At 33.2% G+C, this 22,163-nt stretch overlaps 2 protein-coding genes and 1 long non-coding RNA gene across 30 annotated transcripts; all 3 read left to right on the forward strand.

Annotated features, from left to right (window-relative positions):
* The first annotated feature begins 1,925 nt into the window (after nt 1–1,925).
* On the forward strand, nt 1,926–11,645 carry LOC101257615 (cullin-associated NEDD8-dissociated protein 1). 27 transcript variants are annotated; one of them, XR_011213620.1, is made up of 16 exons: nt 1,938–2,009; nt 2,826–2,976; nt 3,605–3,750; nt 3,841–4,027; nt 5,146–5,212; nt 5,303–5,377; nt 5,455–6,261; nt 6,349–6,520; nt 6,608–6,707; nt 6,854–6,951; nt 8,637–8,737; nt 9,752–9,860; nt 9,951–10,025; nt 10,195–10,315; nt 10,545–10,589; nt 11,517–11,645. It is a non-coding gene; the product is annotated as a cullin-associated NEDD8-dissociated protein 1 (long non-coding RNA). The 27 variants fall into 27 exon arrangements; XR_011213619.1 differs by lacking the exon at nt 11,517–11,645 and having other exon boundaries at nt 3,602–3,750; nt 5,455–5,532; nt 5,821–6,261; nt 10,545–10,827; XR_011213624.1 differs by lacking the exons at nt 8,637–8,737; nt 11,517–11,645 and having other exon boundaries at nt 3,602–3,750; nt 5,455–5,532; nt 5,621–6,261; nt 10,545–10,827.
* Nucleotides 11,646–11,792: 147 nt separating this feature from the next.
* On the forward strand, nt 11,793–20,009 carry LOC101253534 (cyclase-like protein 2). Of its 2 annotated transcripts, none has more exons than XM_010316914.4 (7): nt 11,793–13,100; nt 14,585–14,629; nt 14,918–14,990; nt 16,511–16,608; nt 17,300–17,370; nt 18,528–18,683; nt 19,705–20,009. In XM_010316914.4, exons 1-6 carry the CDS (start codon nt 12,701–12,703, stop codon nt 18,651–18,653), a joined length of 813 nt encoding a protein of 270 aa, XP_010315216.2. In that variant the 5' UTR covers nt 11,793–12,700; the 3' UTR covers nt 18,654–18,683; nt 19,705–20,009. The 2 variants fall into 2 exon arrangements, with proteins under 2 accessions (XP_010315216.2, XP_004230744.2); XM_004230696.5 differs by lacking the exon at nt 11,793–13,100 and adding an exon at nt 13,286–13,961.
* Nucleotides 20,010–20,355: 346 nt separating this feature from the next.
* LOC101254643 (uncharacterized) lies at nt 20,356–22,140 on the forward strand. Its single transcript, XM_004230698.5, has 3 exons — nt 20,356–20,886; nt 21,097–21,418; nt 21,549–22,140. Exons 1-3 carry the CDS (start codon nt 20,454–20,456, stop codon nt 21,994–21,996), a joined length of 1,203 nt encoding a protein of 400 aa, XP_004230746.2. The 5' UTR covers nt 20,356–20,453; the 3' UTR covers nt 21,997–22,140.
* The last annotated feature ends 23 nt before the right edge of the window (nt 22,141–22,163 follow it).

The raw sequence follows: 22,163 nt of genomic DNA on the forward strand, positions 1-22,163 counted from the left end.
AAATAGGATTAAGAAAATATTAGTTTGTAGTATTTACAAATATAATTAAAAGGAATACGTTATTTAACGTGTTATATATTTTACAAGAAATATCCTTTTTTTTAAAAAAAAAATTATATTGTCGTTGTTATACTTTTTTTGTTTCATGATATAAATTCTTTCTTATTTTTCCAAATAAATACCATATAAATTTTATATATATTTATTCTAAAATTTTAAATTATTATATTGCTCTCATAAATATCCCATATTGAGTTTAAATAAATATTTTTGTCCTTTGTTTTTATGTTTAGCTAAAATATGTTCATATAATAGATTTTATCATCATCTCTATCGTTACAATTGGAGCTTCCGAATAATAGATAAAAGAAATCAACAATTATGTTCATGAATACATGCGACAAGCAAATAGAAATAACCGATTAAAAAATTCAACAATTACAATAACCACAATCGCAATCACAAACACAATTATTTTTTAAACCATACACTTTTTCTTTTTAGATGGCTTGAATTATCATTTAAATTTTGTACAATTCATAGTGAATAATAATTATAATTTTAAATTATATATTTAAAGTGAAGCAAATTAAAAGAAAATTATTAATCGGGTATGGGAGTAATATAACTATCAATAATATATTTCTAGATATCATAATATATTAGAAAATAATATATTACAAATTTAATTGATGATTTTATATGGTTATAATATGTTAATTATAATTACTATACTACTTATAATATTAAAACAAGTAAAAAATAATAGTTCTCTAAAACCTTACTAAATTAATATAAGTGGTAATATATGTGAGATTTTCTTTTGATTAAAACTTAAAAAATAAATCTATAATATCACGATATCTTACAAAATTATATACCATTTGAATCCATTAAAAATAAGTCATACATAAAGTACAACACATGCGTACGATTCATTGTAAATTAATTTTATTTTTTGTTGAATGATTCATAGTTAAAAAAAATATAATATTACGATATCTTATAAAATTATATACCATTTGAATCCATTAAAAATAAGTCATACATAAAGTACAACACATGCGTACGATTCATTGTAAATTAGTTTTATTTTTTATTGAGTGATTCATAGTTAAAAAACTTCAAAATTTCAATTATTGTTTGTAAAATAAATTTATCATACATAATGTTTATTATTTTTTAATAATCAGATACTATTCACTGTATCTTTATTAAAAATATTAAATGTATAATAGTGAAAAAATAAAATATATAAGTAATATTTGAAACCTTTTGAAACCGTACCAAAATATGAATTTTAAGTGGAAAGGTGTCAAAAAACAATAATAATAAATTATCAAATATGTAAAATATCATACGAGTAGAAAATAAATCTTTCCACATGTACTCAATTTTTTTCCCCCAGTGGTGACAACACTGAAACTTTTAATTTAGATGCAAAAAAAGAAGTTAAAGATAAGTTTCAAACTAATTTAAATTTTAACAAAAAAAATATAATAGAATCACAATTCACTATATTGTCTGCGATATAATTGAAATACTAATTTATTTATAACATTACTAGAAACATATATTTATTTATATAAGAGTGTTTTGAAATTATATTATCTTATTGAAGTGAGTGATTTTTTCTTACTACTGATCCAAGTTGAGACTAATAAAAAAATTATTTCAGAGAAATCATTAACTTCACTTATATTAATTTAATGAGATTTTAGTATAGTAATTTTGCAGTTGAGGTAAAACAAAATTATACAGTAAATAATTAATAACTTCAATTTTCAATAACGGGTAGTTAAAACAAAATTTTAAATGCTATGATTAATTACCTATATATATTTTTTTATTGGTTATAAATATGAATTAGGTAATAATGTAAAAAAGATAGTGTAATAAAACTTAAGGTAGCGTAAATTCCACACGCTTTACAATCTCAAATATTTATAAATAGCAGACCATCCCCCATTCCCCCATAATGCAAAGTAAGAATACTCTCTGCCATTAAAGTAAGCTTTTTCTCTCGATGAATTTTCGCATTGTGATTTTCATATGTATTCTTTGATTCTTAGGTTAGTTTGATTGCATCTTAGGTTTTTTTAGGGTTTTATGTTGGAGAATTGGACTTCCTGATGTTTCTTGATTGACATTCAAGATGTAATTGATATTCTTTTGCCTAAGTGATTAACTATGTTCAAGAATTTACCATGTTTTTAGTGATTTTTTTTTATCAAGATTCTATAATGTCTCGTCTTTAGCGAAGAATGTACGGTACCTATATGTTTTGGTCACTACTTTTAGAGGGTTGTAATTGTTTGTGGAATTTTAATGGTGAAGTACTTGGTTAAGATCAAATAGATTTCTGGGTTATTTATTGTTTTTATTTTTTCTTTAAAATATACCAAGAGTTGAATGCTGCTGTTATAAGATTGGAATTTGGATGGTATTGTTTCATTTTTTCCTAAAATATATGAAGATTAATAATCACTGTTTGTTGCATTCGACTTAAAGTATGCTTTCTATCTTCTTCTTTTTTTTTGTGATGGATTTCATACTGTGATTTCAAGATTTTCTTGATATTTCTTGACTGAAATTGTACAATGTAATTGATATTGTTTTGCTTTAGTGGTTTATTATGTTCAAGAATTTACAATTTTCTATATGAATTTTTACCAATAGAACTGAAAAACTTCTCCATCTCCTCTACATTTTTTGTTCCGCAATGTTAATAAAGACACATCTGTGTTTTCGTCTACAATGTTCTCTTGTTTTCTTCAAAATATCTTGATGCTTCTCTCTTCATTTGATCCATCACATGATTATAGTATGGAGTACTAGAGGGGCTTTGCAGCTTTGAGGAGGCCTGTTCCAATATAACAGTAGTTTTTGAGGGATTCAGGAATGAATATTTCACTTCTAGTATATTCAGAAAGATCGATTATGGCTGGCTAAGGTGTAACTTTACAATGAATAAAGGTGTTCACATCATCCTATTTTTCCTCACATATAGAACATATCTGTTGCAAATTATCATTCCTTTCCTCTGCAGACTGTGTTTGAGAATAGGGAATACTTTTGAGTTTACAATTTTCATAACCCTAAGAAACCAGGACAACGGTCATAAGTTTTATATTTTGTGATAAAGTATACTTTCTATTATTTCTCATCACCTCTCTTCACTGCGTTGGAAAATCAATGAGTTGTAATGGAGTTATGGAGGATGAAGAAATTTAAGCAAATGGTAACAATCCTCTAAAGAAATGTTTGAAAAATGAATGCGTTGGCTTGGTACCCCTGAAAATAGCCTCTTTCCCCTTATTTCCTTTTGTTGCACTCATCAGGTTCCTATATTCGGGCACACGATTGCCCTTAAAATTTATTTTAAAAAATAACGACCCCAATAATTGCATGGCCCTAAGTTCTAATCATTTCAACTCAAATATGTCTCAAAGAGGTAGAAAGGGAGAGAATGCTAATAGTTCTGGACTAGCTTATTTGATAGAAGTATAACAAAGTGTTTAAAGTTTGGTCTGATAACTATAAAATGTACACATCTTATTAAGTATTGATCAGAACATTGTCAAATACATTTTTTGTGCAGAAGATATTAGTCTGGTTGTGGCAGTCAGTTGAAACTTTTTTCTTGGTCTGATCTTGCCAAACTGTTGAGCTGTGTTGGCCTATGCTTTCTAACTATGTTGTTTCATATTAGTGTGGACTATCTTTGAGTAAAGCTGCTTCTCCAAGGAGGTGAAACGAAATTTTAGTTTATTTTACCTTTTATTAGTCTATTTTAAAGTGGTTGAAATAATGAGCATTTATCTCTCTTTATAACTGTAGGCTGGTTATGTTGGCGAGGATGTGGAATATGTATTATCCAAATTACGTATGCATGATGCTTTTATAGCATTTGATTTTTTTTATTCTATTCATGTCCGCACTGCTTAGTTAAGCGCATTTCATTAACGGCACTTCAGAGCGGAGTTGTGATTTTGGGAGTTCAAAATGGTACTCAGTTTTTTAAAAGGTGATTCTTAGTAGTTAGTATATTGTGTGATTTCACTATACAAGATTGAACATGATGTAAAATAATCAGTTTTCCTGTTTCCAGCAATATCGCCAAAAGATAGACGCAAGTTGCACAAAGTTCAACTATGTTCTTAATATTGATACTATCATTATATAACTTCTTTTACCTTGTGCAATCTTTTCAATGTACTTTCTACCATTGGTCAGTCATTCTCTGTGTAAAAATCTTGATGGCTTCTCTTGTTCATTTTTTTAAGGCTTTCTTTGGGTTTTTCCTGTTTCTGATTATGTTTTGGTGATTTTGCAATTTCATTTTATATTGCTGATGGCAAAACAGATATCTACTGCTTCTTCTAGCATCACAGTTTGCAATGTTATTACTGACATGGTAGATGTGCGCTAGCTGGTTGCCTAAAAGTACTTAACTTTTGTTCTTTTCTAGGCAATTTATGTGTTTCCACTTTCCATTGGATGACCATTCAGAAAGTATAACCTAATAGAGTAAATATGATTTGTAATTGGAATATGGAAGCAGCTGTGTAATTCTACTGCAAAAAAACTGAAAATGTGTTGTGCGTGGAGAGTACTGCAGCTGCAAATTTAAGGTAATCACGTAGTAGGAAATACATTTAAAACTGGCGCCTAGAACTGCAATTAACATATCTGTTTTTTAGATTTGAAGAAATGTAGGGAGGTGATTGATAAATTTGACTATTTTAACAAAGAACTAGTTGGATAGTTGGTCCAGTGGTTTGAAATGGTTGAAGAGCCCACGTTACCAATCAAAATTTGAGTAGCTCATGTATCACTAGAAGTTTTAATTCTCTGAATAATGCTGCAGAGCTTAGCTTTTTCTAGAGAGGTTAATTTGTTTGGTTGTGGCGATTAGAGTAGAATGAACGTTGAATGATAAGAGAGGGTAATGATTTCCAAAGTAGTCACAATGATTTCACATTTGTGCAAGAATCAATTTTCATTTTCATTTTTATTGATTAGGTACAAGAGAATTATCATTATCACATTGTTGTGAAGTCGGTAACAATAAACCTGGTTGAAATGGTTGCCCCTTTGGTGTTCTGCTGATTATTGCATTTGAATAGTTTCTTTTTGATGAAGGTTGCATTGAATAGTTTCCGTGGAGAAGCAGATTTACTTCCTATTTCCTTGTCAAGCAGACTACATGGTTCCTCTTCTGTAATCTCTGTTTTGCTTTTGCACTATCAGCAGCATAATTATTCAATTATAAATTTTTGGTGTTCATGTTTGTTTACAGGCTGCTAACTTCAATGTAGAAGCAGTTCGGCAATGGGTTGTCTACATAGACGAAGTTGATAAAATAACCAAAAAGGTTAAAAAACCATTATCTACTTTATGAATTTGGATAATTGATTTTAAAGTAATCATTCTCATCAGTCATCTGTCTAGGCTGAGAGCCTAAACATTGGCAGAGATGCATTCATGGAGGGCTTCCAACAGGCGCTGCTGAAGATGCTTGAAGGAACTGTGAGTATTAATTGCAAATTATTTCAGCTGTTCGTTCCAATTGCCTATTACTCTTGTAAACATGTTTACAAATTCTTATATTTTGTAGTTCCTGGACTTCAAATGTGTCCTCTTTCTAAGCATTTTTCTGAGATCAGTAATTTCACCTGCTCATTTATCTTTATATCTTCTTCCTATTGTAAGTGTAACTGACAATAGAGCATGGAAGCATCCATGTGGCGATACTATTCAGGTATACTGAAGCTATTAAAGCCTCTTTTATCTACTTCTTTTTTTTTTTTTTTGCAGGCAAACAGTTTTGTTGGAAAAGCACTTACCCCTTGCTTTTTGGATGGTAATATAGTTTAGTGCTTTTTAGAATCAATTTGATTATGTTGACGGTGAAAAACAAATCTCTACTGGAAAGATTGTTTGGCAAAGGAAAATCAGATGTCAGACACTTACCTATTCAACAAGCAAGAAACATGACTTCTTCAGCTAAACTCACATATGTTGGGAGGGGGAAGTCAAGTTAAATATTGGTCTATATGCCTTGCAGCAATCATCTACAAAGGATGTGAAGTTGTACGAGCTGGAGATTCCTTGTTCAGTAGCTCATTACTGTTCACTCTTGATGCTGCCTGCTCATTATACTTTTCCATACACTAATCTGCAGATAGCTAAAGCTATTTATTTTCTTTTCTTTTTTGTGTTGGAACTTTTGTTAGTAGAGAAGACAAGTTCAGAAAGGTAATCTGTTAAACTCAATTGATTTCATTAAACACATTTAGGTTAAGTATCATAATATGGTTCAACTTATCATTCTTTTACTCCCAGACGACAAGATTCTTCAACTGGATTCGGAGTACCTGTTCTATCTAACATGAGTTGGTGGTCTAACTGATGCTGTAGTTACATCATCACTATTGGAATCTGTTAGGAGATAGCTAAAGCTATAAACTTTATTAGTGGTGTAGCTTTTGTTGGTAGAGACAACAATTTCAGAAAGGTTATCTCTCAAACTTAATTAATTTCATTAAACACATTTAGGTCAAGTGATATAATATGTTTCGACTTATCATTCTTTTACTCCCAGATGACAACATTCTTCAACTGGATTCGGAGTACCTGTTCTAACGAACATGAGTATTGGTGGTCTAACTGATGCTGTAGTTACATCGTCACTATTGGAATCTGTGAGGAGATCCCTGTGACTTTAGTGTAGTTTTATTTTCCGGATCACTATCTTGTAAATCTAATGATTTCATGACTCTTTATTCTCGTGAAATTCTAAAAATAAATGCATCAGAAGCTTTTATGTCACGTTGCTTTCTGTATCTAGGTAGAAAGTGATGATCTCACTGCGGATGGACACATAATTGTGGTGCGATTTCCAGTATTAGTGAGTTTATCTTGCTGGATGAGGATTAGCTTGTTCAGGTTTCTCTCTACTCATTTCGCCTTTTCGCGATGTAGTTTCTAGTTTCATGTTTTCCTGATTTAGTTGGCTATTTGGGAACTCCAACTGTGCTTAGGAGGTTGATGGTATTATTTTATTTTTCCTAAAATATATGAAGATTAATAATCAGTATGTTCCTATGCTTTGTTGATATAGATTGGTCATAGCAGTTAGAATTCAGCTTTATTGTGTGCGACTTCTCCTTTATCTGTTCCTCACTCCTAGTGCTCTTCTATACCTGCGATGAACAAATTCTTTTTTCTTTGATGTTGGTTCCTTTTTGACTAGTACATCCTTGTTGGCAAGACACTTGTTAGAGTTATTATACTGTGAATTGAAACTTAGCGAATTTGCAGTTCTCCAAATAGTAGTTCTTCAATCCTTTAACCTTGGTTGAGTAACATATCTGTATCCCGAATTTGTGAACTGCATGGATAACTGTCTTTCAATTGGTGATGTAGAAATTACCTTCTCTTTGATGAGACAGGATCATTCAAATTTGCTGCTCTAAATGATCTTGTTTAACTGTATGGTGCATGGAGAGATTACAACAAAAACATCCCTATGATTGGTTTTGATTTGTCCTCTCTGATCTTGAGACTTTCTGTTCACAATTTCTTGTTCCTCACTCAATTTGTTCTTATCATTTTTAGTCCCGGTGGAATTTTCCTCATCAAGCAATCAATTGCCGTCTGAATTAACTGCAGTAATAAGTAGATAGGTCTAGGCAATTGATTTGACCTAAACTATTGAATAGTAGGTGAAAGGAGGATATAGGAAGGAACTTTTGCATCTTTTTATGTAGGACAGTTTTTTTTTTATAGCAATGGTATGTGAGCCATCTCATACGCACCTCGACTATTCCGATGGGTATCGGACCTCCGACCAACACCAGATATCGAGTTAAGTACCCCCAATGCTTAGAGAAATGAGAAGAAACCAACTACTATTTTTTCCCCCTCCAATGAAATTTAAACCCAAGATCTCTTGACTGTCCTTGCACTTTACTGACTACTAGGCCAAAACTATTGGGTGCAGGACAACATAAGAAAGTTGAAATGAATAATTTGCCTCCGAAAAGTATTATCATTTACTTGTTCCTTCGAGACAAAGGAAAAAATAAACAAAAGGTTTTGATCCATAAATTGTTCTTTACATGTGAGCATATGTCGGTGTTTGACGACTCAATATAGCCTAAATTTGTCTCTTAACTAAAGATTAAGATTAAGATTTTTTTTGGTAATGCAGTAAATTTTATTCATGTAAGGCTAAAAAAGTGCTAATATAGAAGTATACCAAAAAGTAGAAACCTGCAAATAGAGATGGTTTTCTATGAACTCCACCCAATCATCTATCTATACATAAAGGTACTTCATGTATAGATAGGGTACCATCATTCATTCAATGTACAAGACATCTGCAAGTGTCTTCCTGCGTGCATATTTGGTTGTTTAATTGCTTCAAGTCTTTTTGTTCAATGCTATTTCTTATGAAATAAAATATTCCTCCATCATTCCAAATGATGAATGTGTTATGCTGTTCATGAATATTAGTCAAGATTGTAGGTGTATTGTCAATGCGTGCACAATTTGTTCTAAGAAGCGATGCTGAGATTAAGTGTGAATGAATGTCTTGACATACTATGTCATGTTCTTCACAAGTATAGGAATTTGATGGAGACTGACCATGACTCATTGTTATCTTCATTATTGCCCCAACTGAGTTTCAATCAAGCTAGTGTCGGGAAGAAGAGCATTTCATGTGTAGGTAACCTTGTTTTTTTTTTTTTTGATAAAGTAAGGAGAATGTATGGGTAACCTTGTTATCATCTTCTCTGTATTGTATGTGCTTTATAATTTGATGCTTAGACATAGATGCTTTTGGAGATGGTAACAACAATTTCCCTTTCAGACATGGAAACATGTGTTAATAAGAATTCTTAAGACTGTCATGTACTGTTGGACTGGTCACCAAGCTTTCAACTTTTCCTGCAGTAAATTCAGTTTAACCTTTTTCCTGTACCGCATCTCTGTCTTCGAAATTGTCAGATGATTTGCTGGGGAGGGCTACAGTTGAAGTTATTCTCCTTTTGAGCAACAAGAGCTCAAAATCGGTGATGCTGCGAACTAACATTCAGATTATTGGGGCCTTAAAGTAGCATATCCTAAATTATAATTGATGCCTGCGTTTTGTCCTATCAAATGTCATGTAATTTGATATACTTGTTTGCGTTGTTAACTTTAGACAAATGCCCCAGGACAATTTACTTTTCTCAAACAGTAGGTATAGCAAGGACTCAATTAGCAGATTGCATATCCAATATTCTTCACCCTAGGGAAAGCATGACATAGTTGAAAGGGAAAAGAAGCCAGGTCATCATTTGGCATTATTTTTATAACTGGAAAAGCAGACAGAGGAAGACAAGGGTTTCAAGTCAAAATATTGAAATTTATTCTTTTGCATCTCGTGTTCTGGAGATGTACATAGGAGGATAAAAGTGAAGTACGTTTAGTAAACAGACTATGGTTATTTGGCCTGGTCACCCTGTTGTTTAGTTTTAGAACTGCTTACTTGTATCAAGTGAAACAAAAGAGGGCTGAAGGACTTCTGTTTGGGTGCTCTCTGCTGCAGTTGAGTATTTAAATGTGAAATGAAAAAGACTAAGGTGTCAAACTAACGCATGCATGCTGACTCCTGACTCTTCCTTTTGGAGACTTCTCCTCTTTTGCTATCCATATTTTTTTGACTTATTTTTACTAAGCTGTCAAATTGTGGTTCCAGATGTGCTGTTGTCTATTGTTTTGATCCTCACCTCAGTTCCATTGCTAATTATAACAACTGTACAAGTGCATCTGAAAATGATAAGGAGCTTTGTGAAGATAGTATGCAGGTGTTATGTTAATTGATTTATCTTTTTTTTCTCTGTTCTTATTTACCCCCCGTGGATGCAGCCTTGGTTTTGAAGTGTTTTTATTTTCAGGCGCTTGAGAGCTTTTTGCTAAGGTGTCCCGGGGATTTTTCTTCCTACTGTGAAGAAATTTTGCATCTCATCCTGGTATGTGTCAGCTATGGTCTCCCAACTTCACTGACAATATGGAGGAAGATATTGATGAAGAAATTCTCGAGGAAAAATGTTCACTTATGATCTGGAGCTTGCTAAGACCCATTAGGATTATACATTGCAGACTTTTTACTAATCAAATTAGTTGTAACTTTTGTTGTAGTGAGAGTGCTAAGGAATACACGGATGATGGAAATTTCAATTGGAACTTGGAAGGTTAGAAGAGCTGTGCCAAATGCTTAGCTGCATTGGTAGTTACTCGGCCTGAGATGCTATCAAAGCAGGTACAACTAGGAAGTGTGACCTATTTTGGCTTACTTACTTTAAGCTATTTTGTATTTGAAGTTTGATATAGTGTTTCCCCTCTATTTGACATTAGATTTTTCTTTCAGGTGTGTTGCGCAGATGTAGCTCTGCATTCTTATTAAGTTGAAATGTTTCTATGTTCTGTGACTGTCCATTTATCTCACTCATAATAAGCTAATAGTGCGTGCCGACTTTAACCTTATGCAGGCTTGTTCAAAGTTGATTGATAGGTTTAAAGGAAGGAAGAGTAAGGTAAATTTGAAACGTCTTCTGAACTTCCTAAACGAATTGGTTTTATTCGTCTAAATACTTGCTCGAAAGATGGCACTGAATTGTTGTGACAAACAGGAAATATTACAGTCACTTTATATGACTTTACTCGTCTTATTTTGTGTTTTCTGTTATCATTTTACTTCAACCGTGGAAGACAGTCACTTTTGGGAACACCTGTTTGACTAGAATCTAAATATATGCTATTTTTAGTATGAAATTGAGCCCGGACAGTACAGTGCAGAAATAAAGCGGTTGGTGCATTTTACATGGATTTATTTTTTATTGCAAAAAATTGGATATACTATTGCCTCGAGCTATTTTGTTGGCATTTATATAGAAAGGTTTTTTATAAGTAGAAAATGTCTTGTTGAATTAAACTGCAAAAGAGGCCTTTTTTTAAAGTCATGTTGATAATGTTGGTTGGTTTAGTGGAAATTGTATGCCTCCAATGTTGATAATGTTGGTTGGTTTAGTGGAATTGTATGCCTCTAATTATAGCTAGACCATTTGATTGTGAGAACAAATCTCTCAAATAAAATTTGGTATGAGATGAATTTTATTTAACATGTATGCATCAAGCCAACAAGGTTCTCCCAACACAATTGGTTTACGGTTAGGAATCAAATAATTTTCATCTAAAAATTTTATGTGCGCACATATGATTTTATTGCTCCACGCACTAAGATGGATCCCTAAAAGAGGTTGAGGGTGAATGTGAGATTTCCTAACATTAGGGGGAGATATGTGTAGCAGCTGTAAATTATGTTTAGGGTGAATTATCTAGATCCTCGTTTAAGAAAATGTGAACTTAAAGTTCAAAAGATAATTCATTTCCAAAGATGCATCTGCTGACCTAATATTTTAATTAAGATGCAAATGCTCCAATAAATATTTCTTGAAGGACAGAGTCTATGGTACGCCTGAAGCGTGATAGATCCATTCATTCCAAATGTAAAACTCCTTGATAAAGGAGAGGAGTAAATTATCAAAATGGTCATTGCTAATGAGGCAAGGCTTTGAAGAGCACTCTGATATAACATTTCATAAAATCTGGGCAAAGGTTCATGTACTTGAAAATGATGAAAAATGAAGAGATTTCGATAAGTCATGTTGTATTGAAATCGATATCAAAATGGTCGTCGACTTATATTTGATATGATGTAGCACTCAATGCTATAAATGGTTACGAGGATCATAAATTTGAATCTGTCATACAGTATGAATAGATAAATATTTGACACTATTCAAGTGTATTATATTCATGTTAATGTTATGGTTATGATTAACCTTTTGTATCCCTCTATGTTAGACTATAAGTAGAGACATAAATGTTCATTTTGTATACATTTGAAGATTTGATGAATACTTTAAAGAATAAGAAATATTCGTATCTTTTGTTCATCTTCTGTATCTCTTGTCTTATATTCAATCTTCTTTTCTTTATCTTTATATTGTTAGTTTGTTTTAGTTTTACAACAAAATTAACTTAATTGTTCATATTTTAAAACTATTTATAGAGTGTTGTTTCATTTTTACCTTTCATTAGTTAGTATTGAAATTAGTAATTAATCAATATGTAATTATTTTAATTATGAATTTAACGATATTAATAAAAAAATGTTATATTTAATTTATATCTCCTTTTCTTGAAGGTGTAAAACCCTCTGCAGTTCAATTAATATAAAATCGAGGGAATAAAATAGAGATTGAATTCGACTTGTTTGTCTCAAGAGTATATAGAAAGACGTGTTCGCTGTATTTATTTATTTATTTCTTTCTTTCATGTTCTTATAATAATAAAATTACTACTTCATTTATCCTGAGTAGATAATTTATTAAAGATAAATTATATAGAACACTTATTCATTTAAAATTGAATTAAATCTTAATTCTCGGTGAAAGTTTTCAATTCTATCACGCAAAGACAACTTATCTGAAATATCTAATCACAGTGTTTACTTTCCACTGAAAGACTTGTGCGCCTATAATCTGAAAAATACATCTTTTGCTTCAATAACAGTGTTTTCTTCCTCCGGCGCAGCCTCTCAAAATTTCAAATTCCGGTCACTGTTCATTCACACTCCGGCGAGATGAAAATTCCTGTATTCCTACTTCTACTAATCACTGTAATTCTCAATCCAATTGTTTCAGTCGCCGATTCCGCTTATCCCTCGCCGTATGGTATTGAAACGACTACCTCCTGTCAATCTACTGACTTAATTCCTGTCCGTCGGGAAGTTTACGGCAACGGAAGGATTTTCGACATTACTCACAGATTGACCCCTGATATGCCGTCCTGGGGCTTAGAAGACGGGCTTGGCCAGTTCCTGTGGCTACCTAAGAGCATGAAGAATGGCTCTCTTGCTAATAACTCCGAGATGAAACTTCCGACCCACACTGGCACGCATATTGATGCTCCTGGCCATGTTTACGATCACTATTTCGATGCTGGCTTTGATGTCGACACTCTCGACCTAGAAGTTCTCAATGGTAACCACTAATCTCCATCTCTTTTTGTCTCCAATGCTTCGCAAATTGGTTAAATTTTTAGCACGTACTAGTAGTATTACACCTGTTATGCTGTCTCCTTCAGGTAAGTTCACGCGTTTGATGAAATAAATTAGAAAGCGACATTCCACATGTTATTCTTCGCCTCTGCTAGGGCCGCAAAGTTTGAAAACTTTGTTTTGTTGTGACCTCCATCTGGAGATTGATGCCTTGTAAATATTTAATACTTGTAAGGACCAAATTGTCAGGGTATCTTTTGAGGCATCAAAAGTGTTGAATATTATCCAAAACTTTGAAAAAAGAAAGCATCTTTTTGAAGAGTAAATGTATACCTAACAAAATTTCATTTACCTGACCATATTGTGAAGCCATAACGTTGAGCTTTCTAGTTTCCATTGCTAGAGGTCATGCCTTTCCTAGAGAGTAAGATGAGGGCTGTGTGTAAGTTGCTAGTGTTAACTGAGTTGCTGTTTGTGAGTACAATATCACTTGCTTTTTCATCACCTAATGATGCATACCCAACTGGATATGGTGATGAACCGGGCTCTTGTGTTGGAGCTAGTGATGATTTGAGACCTTTGAGGAGAGAGGTGTATGAAGATGGACAAATATTTGATACCACACACCAGTTCAATCCTAATACTCCTATGGGGGATTCTGATGAAGGAATTGGACAGTTTCTCACTCTTTTGTCGAGCATGAAGAATGGCTCTGATTACAACTTTTCGGAATTGAGATTAGGCGTGCATGCTGGCACTCATGTTGATGCACCAGGACATATGTATGAGGACTACTTTGATGCAGGGTTTGATGTTGATTCCCTTGACCTTAGAGTTCTCAATGGTATTAAACACAGAAAATTCTACCTTTGACAGCTCTTGTGCTTTAGAAAAATGATCACGCATGTGTTATGATTAACTACTCATGAGTCATGGATCTGATTCTACACTGTCAGTGCTACTCATGAGTCAGTTTGAAACCTTGAATTTTACTTGCCCTTTCAAATTGATGGGATATTGAAGACTGGAGATTAGTACTTAAAACTGGAAACCGTTTAGACTGGTCTAAGAATTTGAATTTTTTTGAATCAATCTTTTGAGATCTAATTTTAGTCTACTTCTCTTCTAGTTTATGTGATACTATTTAATTTCCTTATTTTGCCATACCAAAAATAATGACACTTTTCTATATTTGGAAACATCTAACTATAACTTCTCATTTTGTCCTTAATGTAAAGCTTTTATAGCTACACAGATGTTATGGTCTGTTTAAGATACTTCACTTTAACATAAACGGGGATTGGATTGATGAGAAAATAGAATCCTGGGTCGCGAACAGTGATTCCTGCCAGTTTTTCTCCCTTAATTTTTAGCAGTGTGTAACTGTGTATTAGTGTTCTTATCTTTTTACTGGCAGTATCACACATTTTCATCATTAATGATGATGTCCTGCACTTGCTTTAACAGGTCCTGCATTGCTAGTTGATGTTCCTAGAGACAAGAACTTAACTGGTAAATCTTCCCCTCCCGTCTCATGCTGAATGTCTCTAGTATGATAAATTCTCCTATTTTTGAATCAATTGTTCTAGCTGATTGTCTTACATAGTTCTCAATTTGCCAGCATATCAGTTGACTTGAAATTGTTGAGCTCAAGAGTTTTCCCGTCTTTACCTTGCATACAATATGATATGTGCAATAACTGGACGAAGAAATACTATCTGTGATTTGAGTAGCAGACACGAGTTGTTTACATCAGCTTATTGGCTATATATGATCATACTTCTGTTTTCTTTTACACAGCGGATGCTATGCAATCCTTACATATTCCCAAGGGAGTCAAACGAGTACTTTTCAGAACACTAAACACTGACAGGTAAGTTATAGCAGTATCTTAAAACTGTGCTTAGTTTGCAATTTGTTTTTATCGAAGTTCAGCTCAAGATTTCTCTAAGTTATTATAGTTTCTCCTTTCTTTTCCGACATGTTTTTTTCTGTATATTGTAGTGAAATTGTTGGAAGTTTTTTTATGCGTCACTGTTTTGATTTGTGTTTTTGTTCGTCTCTTCTCATTGTTAATAATATTGGAGTATCTCCAGAATTTACAGATTCTTCCAAATCCTCAAGGTATCTGGTATGTGGTATTGTATAAAATTTCATTTGCATGCAACATATACCAATAGCACCATAAGCAATGTAGCTTGATAAGTGACCGGCAAACTTATATAAGGAGATCCAACTTCAATTATCAGAAAACACCCGGCCCTTAATTTTTTTTGCAATTGCACCCCTACACCATGATGCCTGAACTTGACATACCCTTTTAGAGGGTTGCTGAAGACTAACCTCTTTGATAAATGGTGCATCTACACATTCTTTTAATCAATATCCATTCAAGCATTTTCTCTTAGGTCAGGCTGTTTATAATTATAAAGATAAACAACAGACATCTAATAACTTTTTTTATCCTTGCATCTGATTTAGTATATACTGAAGGAAAGTTAGGATTTTGTGACTTTTTGCATCTTTATGTTTGTTTCTGTTTTTTTCTTTGTGGTGCTGTACGGAAGAGGGTTGTCAAATGTTAAGTGCAGTTTGCGCTTTTACTTCTTGCTCAAGTCTAAATTGTAAGCGAATATAAGAGTTGAACTTGTGTGGGGTGTGATCAATTTCTGCGTCTTGGTAGTGAAAGCGTTGTTGGGACTGTGGACTAAATCGTCAAAGTTGGAAGTGGAAGTTGAAAACAAACTAGAATGCAGCAAAAGAAAAATATTTAATTGCGAAAAATCCCAAAAAGTACATTGGTGAATTGCGAAAAAACATAATAAAATTTACAGCACATTCTCTATCTGTTCATTGTGGATATTTAGTTGTATCTTCTTCAGTTTTGGCATAGATGTTGTTACTGGAATGTCTACACATGCTTTACTCATGTATTACGAACCCTAGCCTGATGTAGATGGATTGTATCTGTCTCTAACCTTTTCTCTTGTTCTTTAGTGGTAATGCTCATGCTGGATAAATATTTTGAAAACCTAATCGAAGGATTATTCAATTAAGGTTTGGCATTTAGTGCGAAGAATGAGATGTTCATCCAGAAGTCAATTATGTTTGTGGATTCTGTTCTCCTCCCCCATGCTTACATGAACAGGGTAGGATTCCTTCTTAGGTGCAGGTGTATGCTGTTTTAGAGGCTTCAGTTTGATGCACTTGATGTTTATGTAGTTGTTGCTCATATTTCAATGAATTAATATGCATAATCAGTTGGTATAGAAAGAAGGATAGATGCTATCAGGTTCCTGAAGCAACACTTAACACAGAGTTTTAAATGATTTTGACTTGGATGTACAGTTACAATTGTTCAGTATGTCTTGATTAAACTTATTTGACTTTCAGGCGGCTTATGTGGAAAAAGGCATTCGACACAAGCTATGTCGGATTCATGAAGGATGGAGCTCAGTGGCTAGTGGACAACACTGACATCAAACTTGTTGGTAAGATAGGCTTTAACACTATGATATGTTAATAGCCAAATGATGTAATGGTTTACTTCATGCTTGAATGTGATGTCGATTAGATAAGTGCTCAACTATAAGCAGTATATTCTGTGTACTGTTATACCTCTTTGGTCAGAGGGATCCTCTTTCTGTTTTTCTTTTTCCTTTTTCCTGTAACTCCTTGCTTGATTGACACAGTACTTTATGCTTCATGTCATGAGTAAGTGTAACATCAGGTAGATCATGTGAGTGCTTGAACTGGTATTGAATTAATACACATGCATATATACATTATGTATATATTTGTATTATCTTCAGTCTGGCTGATGCCTGGATTTTCAATTGGTGAATAAGGAATTTAGACTTATTTTACTTTCTTGCTTTATCCGACCTTTAGTCTGTATGTGTCGTGGTTCACGTACTTTATCATCCTCAGCTAGCTGTTCCATTACTGCTTTCTGTTCACAAATTTCTTTGACAATAATTCATCATACTTATAAACCTGGGTGTTATCCTTTCCCATTTCCCCCAACTTTTGCCCTCAAATTAGAACTACCATATTTTGACTGTCCTAATCTCTTACTGATGCAGCTCAACCAGTGTAAATGAGTGATAACTTATTCTTGATTTTCCTCTTAATCAATTATTGACTGGTAAAAAAATTCGTATCCAACATTTTTTTTTTCAGGAATTGATTACTTATCTGTTGCTGCTTTTGATGATTTGCTTCCTGCCCATCATGTTTTCCTGAAAAGCAGGGTAAGTCGTCATATCCGAACTAAGTTGAACTTTTATTTGCCCCCTTTGATTAGATTCACATCAGGGGAAAATTGGGGGTGTCAACTGAGGGGTGTCTGTGTGCTTGCAAATGTATAAATGAAGATTCTATGCTTTGCGCAGAATTCTGATTTTTTCAATTGTCTAATTTTTCTACTTTGGCTCGAGTTAATGTTTCATAATTCCATGAGATTCTAGTTGCTCTTAGCAATAAATGGCACTATTGATGCAACTCGTTCTTTTTTAAACAGAAAGTGATTGCATATCATGGAGATAGAAAATTCCTGCTTCCCTTTATTATTCAAAATTTAGATCAGATTCCCAACTTCTTATTTACCAGGAAACTTGTTATTTAACCTTGATCCAACTAAATACAGTTAAGGGCCGATAAAAAAATGATTCACTGTAATATTTCCTAATTGCTACAAGTAGCATCTAACTCTAATCACCAGCAGCTCAAAACTGATGCTAGTTGTAGCAATTATGGTGCTTTCAAAATATTATGTGCTAGATTGTGAACTAGATGTCATCTGCAAAGCGGCTAAGGTTATTGTGGATCTGTTGATCTTCACTTGTACTACATTTGTAGAAGAAATCTGAATAGTCACGCAATAATGACAAAGACTACTCAATATTTGCATCGTAAGTTCTTAACCTTCTAAGTTATGGAGGGTGGTCAACTTTTGAGTCAATTTTTAATGGTTAAGTGAATGGGCCTCCTCCACTTCCTTAGCTGAAGTTTCCTTATGAAGAAAAAAAATATATGTAGAGAACTAGAGGAGGCGGTCGCAAATATTAAGTTGTATATCATTCCTGTTTATCCTTTTCATGTAATGAAACTCATAAAAGATGAAATCTGAGTTGGTAACCAAGTGGAGGTTAGTTGAACTTAAACATTGGAAATATGTCAACCTTTTGATGGTTGACCAATGACATGATCTTTGTCTTCTAGATTGTGAAAGCGAGTTGGATGATCGTTTTTCGAGGAAGAAAAAAGAAAATTACAGTCCAGTATTATCTCTGTTCTTTGTTTTAAGGAGACAATAGAATGTTTATACTTTAGTCACATTATTGACATTTACTTGTTCTAATGCCAGTTAATAATCGTTGCAAGCATTATGATATTTGAAATGTTCCAGGAGATTATTCTAGTAGAAGGGCTGAAGCTGGATGATATAGAAGCTGGCTTGTACACTGTACACTGTCTTCCCTTAAGGTTGCTTGGTGCGGAGGGATCACCTATTAGATGTATACTGATTAAGTAACACTCTCCTCGTATCTGCCTCAGCCACAAGGTACTTTTAAACATGTTGCCTTGTATTTTTTGATAAATAACATGTTACCTTTTATGAGTCCGAAGCCTAAAGGGTAAAAAATGTTAACAAAAATTCTAAAACGGTATATGAAATTTCTTTTAAACCAAAAGGGCAAAATCGCTTGCGAAGTAGCGATTTTGTCCATTGGAAAAAACAAAATCGCTGCTATATTAAATTTGATCTTTTTAAAAAAAAAAAAATTAAAACAAAATCGCTCCCTCGGGAGCGATTTTCAATTTTCAAAAATTTTTTTTATACCTTTTTAAGTAAGTCGCTGCTTATGCAGCGACATTACCTTAATTTTTTATTTTTTTTTGCTTTTTTTATTTAAAAAAGTTTAAATGAAAAAAATATTTTTTTAAAATTACATTGCTGCAATTTTTAATTATTTCTTTTTTAATTTTTAAAAATTAAATCACTAAAAAAAATGGCAGCGATTTATTTATTTATTTTTTTAAAAAAAATTTAATTAAAAATCATTGCTTTGGCAGCTATTTGATTTAAACTTTTTTTATAAAAAAAAACAAAAAAAATTAATTAAAAAAAATTATACACAAGTCGCTGCCTAAGCAGCGACATATCAAAAAAATATTAAAAAAAAGATTTTTATTTTGAAAATCGAGGGAGCGATTTTGTTATATTTTTTTTAAAAAAAAAGCAAATTTAACAAATCGCTGCTATAGCAGCGATTTTGCTTTTTTCAGTGGACAAAATCGCTACTTCGCGAGCGATTTTGCCCTTTTGATTAAAAAGAAATTTCATATACCGTTTTGGAATTTTTGTTAACATTTTTTACCCTTTAGGCTCCGGACTCTACCTTTTATACCGTCTTGTTCAGTGCGAAAAACTTTCTATCTGATCTTGGGTATTGCATCTCCTCGCTATTAATTTCTCGAGTATACGATACTTGCCTATAATACATAGCATGAAATTTTATAGCCTTTTCTCTTCTTCTTTGTTGTGTACTCTTCACTTTGTTTGCTTGGATAACTTGCTGCAGGAAGCACTGGACTGGAGATAGCATTGAATAAGAAAAAGTGCTGCAAAGGGGACATAGTTTAGGCTGTAATTTTTATCAGCTGTTACGCTGACAATGCGTTGCTTGAGCAAATAATCTGCAGTTTTCATGTAATGTGTTATGGTTTTGTGGATTGACAGTGTCATTAACATATTTAGATCCAAGTTATTTTTTTCGCCATTATATTGCTTTCGACAGGAGAGGAAAATTTCATGGGTGCTTCACTAATCCATTGAAAGTTACTCTCATCGATAATATGTATATATTTGGTTAATTTTTTTGCTCCACAGTACTTTCTTATGAATTCACTTCCACACCTAAAAGAAAATATGAGATCCGTTCAACCCACATATTGAGATGAATATGTGGTTCTTTACGTACTATTGAAATTACGCGAAACCACTCTTTACGTACTATAGTTTCGCAACTTTACTATCAAGTGATGCCATACGTTCATAAAGGTAGCAACAAGCTACTAAAGAAATTGAATGAAGAAAATAGAGTTGACTTGATGAAAGAAGCATGTGCTAACAAGATGACTTATGAAGAAACATGCAATTTTATACAAAAATAAATTGACATTATGACAGGAAACAATAAGCTTATTTTTGTCATCCTCTAGGAACTCAACTCCTATAAAAGGAGGTTGTTATTTAAGGAATATCCATAACTCAAGTGTCTCAACAACAACATATTTACTATAAGGTTTCTCTCCTATATTGAAAAGGAAAATGTCTCGATCATATGTTGTGGGACTCATTGTGATTTTGTTGGTAATTGTAGTAGAGGCTACTCCCCCTGGAATAGCTGATCATCCAAGCCATTCTCATTGCTCTGACGATGAGATCAAAAAGTGCAAAAATCTCCCACATGTTTGTCCCAAATTCTGTCCCAATGGCTGCATAACCGAGTGTCGTTCTTGTAAACCTATCTGTATTGATGGTCCATCACCATCACCTCCACCTCCAACTCCCTATCACCCCCATCCACCACAATCCCCACCTCCAACTCCTGGTCACCCCCATCCACCAAAATCCCCAAAGAAGGTTAAGTGCAAAAGCAAGGACAAGAAACATAGCAAATGTTACAATCAAGAACATACATGCCCTAGCACTTGCCCTGGTACTTGTAAAGTTGATTGTGTCTCTTGCAAACCTGTTTGCAGTAAGTTTCTCTTTTTAATAAATTTAAACTTACGTATATCTTTTTAGTAACCTAATAGTATTAAAAATTGCTCCATAGCGACATTTCAATAATTTTTTGTATAGTCCCTCCCTATTCACTGACTATAAGAACCATAGTTGAATTTTTTGTATAGTATTATTTTTTCTTCCAATAACTAAGTGGCTTTCATTTATATGAACGTCTACGTAGGTTGTGACAAGCCTGGAGCAGTTTGTCAAGATCCACGTTTCATTGGTGCTGATGGAATTACTTTCTACTTCCACGGCAAGAAGGACAAAGATTTTTGCTTAGTCTCAGACTCTAACCTCCACATCAATGGCCACTTCATAGGAAAAAGAAACGAAAACATGAAGAGAGACTTCACTTGGGTTCAAGCCATTGGCATCCTATATGACACTCACAACATCTCAGTTGGAGCACTAAAGACAGCAACATGGGATGATGCAATCGATCGTCTTTACCTAAACATTGATGGTGAATCTATTCTTCTACCTGAAAATGAAGGCGCGAGGTAAATGTTTAATTATATTATGTCTCAATACGTCCTTTCACATATTTGTTTTTTAACGAGTTACAATTTTTAAAAGCTTATGTTTTTTAAAGAGACCTTTTAGTTACTATATTATATTATGTCTCGACAGGTGGCAGTCAGAAACTAGACCAACGACCTCTATTACCCGAACAAGTGACACCAATGAAATTATAATCGAAGTTGAAAACATTTTGAAGATTACAGCAAAGGTGGTGCCTATTACTGAGGAAGAATCGCGAGTTCATAATTATGGGATAACAGAAGATAATTGTTTTGCTCATCTTGAACTTGGGTTCAAATTTTTCGCGCTGAGTGATGAGGTGAGTGGTGTTTTGGGACAAACTTATAGAAGGAATTATGTGAGCAGAGTGAAAATGGGTGTTTTGATGCCTGTAATGGGAGGTGACAAAGAGTTTTCAGCTTCAGGATTATTTAATGCTGATTGCTCTGTGGCTAAGTTTCAAGTAGTAAATGAAGGTTTGTTGAATAATTTGGAGATTCCCAACTTGAAATGTAGCAGTGGAATGTCTGGACGTGGAGTTGTGTGCAGGCGCTAGAATTTTCTTGTGTTCATGATTGATCACTAGAAATTAAAAGAAATAAGGTTGATTATCTACCAATGGGATGTATCAAAAACTATGTATTATGAAAATTTATAATTTGTATTAAACATCAAATAACATTATCGTTTTGCTCTTTTATATTTTGAAAAAGTTTATGTAAT

Source organism: Solanum lycopersicum, chromosome 1, assembly GCF_036512215.1.
Source record: "Solanum lycopersicum chromosome 1, SLM_r2.1".
NCBI lineage: Eukaryota > Viridiplantae > Streptophyta > Magnoliopsida > Solanales > Solanaceae > Solanum > Solanum lycopersicum.

Coding starts and splice junctions, on each gene's coding strand:
- LOC101254643 (XM_004230698.5), top strand. CDS start 20,454: ATGTCTCGATCATATGTTGTGGGACTCATTGTGATTTTGTTGGTAATT. Junction 20,887..21,096: donor CTCTTGCAAACCTGTTTGCA/GTAAGTTTCTCT, acceptor ACGTCTACGTAG/GTTGTGACAAGCCTGGAGCA. Junction 21,419..21,548: donor CCTGAAAATGAAGGCGCGAG/GTAAATGTTTAA, acceptor ATGTCTCGACAG/GTGGCAGTCAGAAACTAGAC.
- LOC101253534 (XM_004230696.5), top strand. CDS start 13,526: ATGCCTTTCCTAGAGAGTAAGATGAGGGCTGTGTGTAAGTTGCTAGTG. Junction 14,991..16,510: donor AGAACACTAAACACTGACAG/GTAAGTTATAGC, acceptor TTTGACTTTCAG/GCGGCTTATGTGGAAAAAGG. Junction 17,371..18,527: donor ATGTTTTCCTGAAAAGCAGG/GTAAGTCGTCAT, acceptor GAAATGTTCCAG/GAGATTATTCTAGTAGAAGG.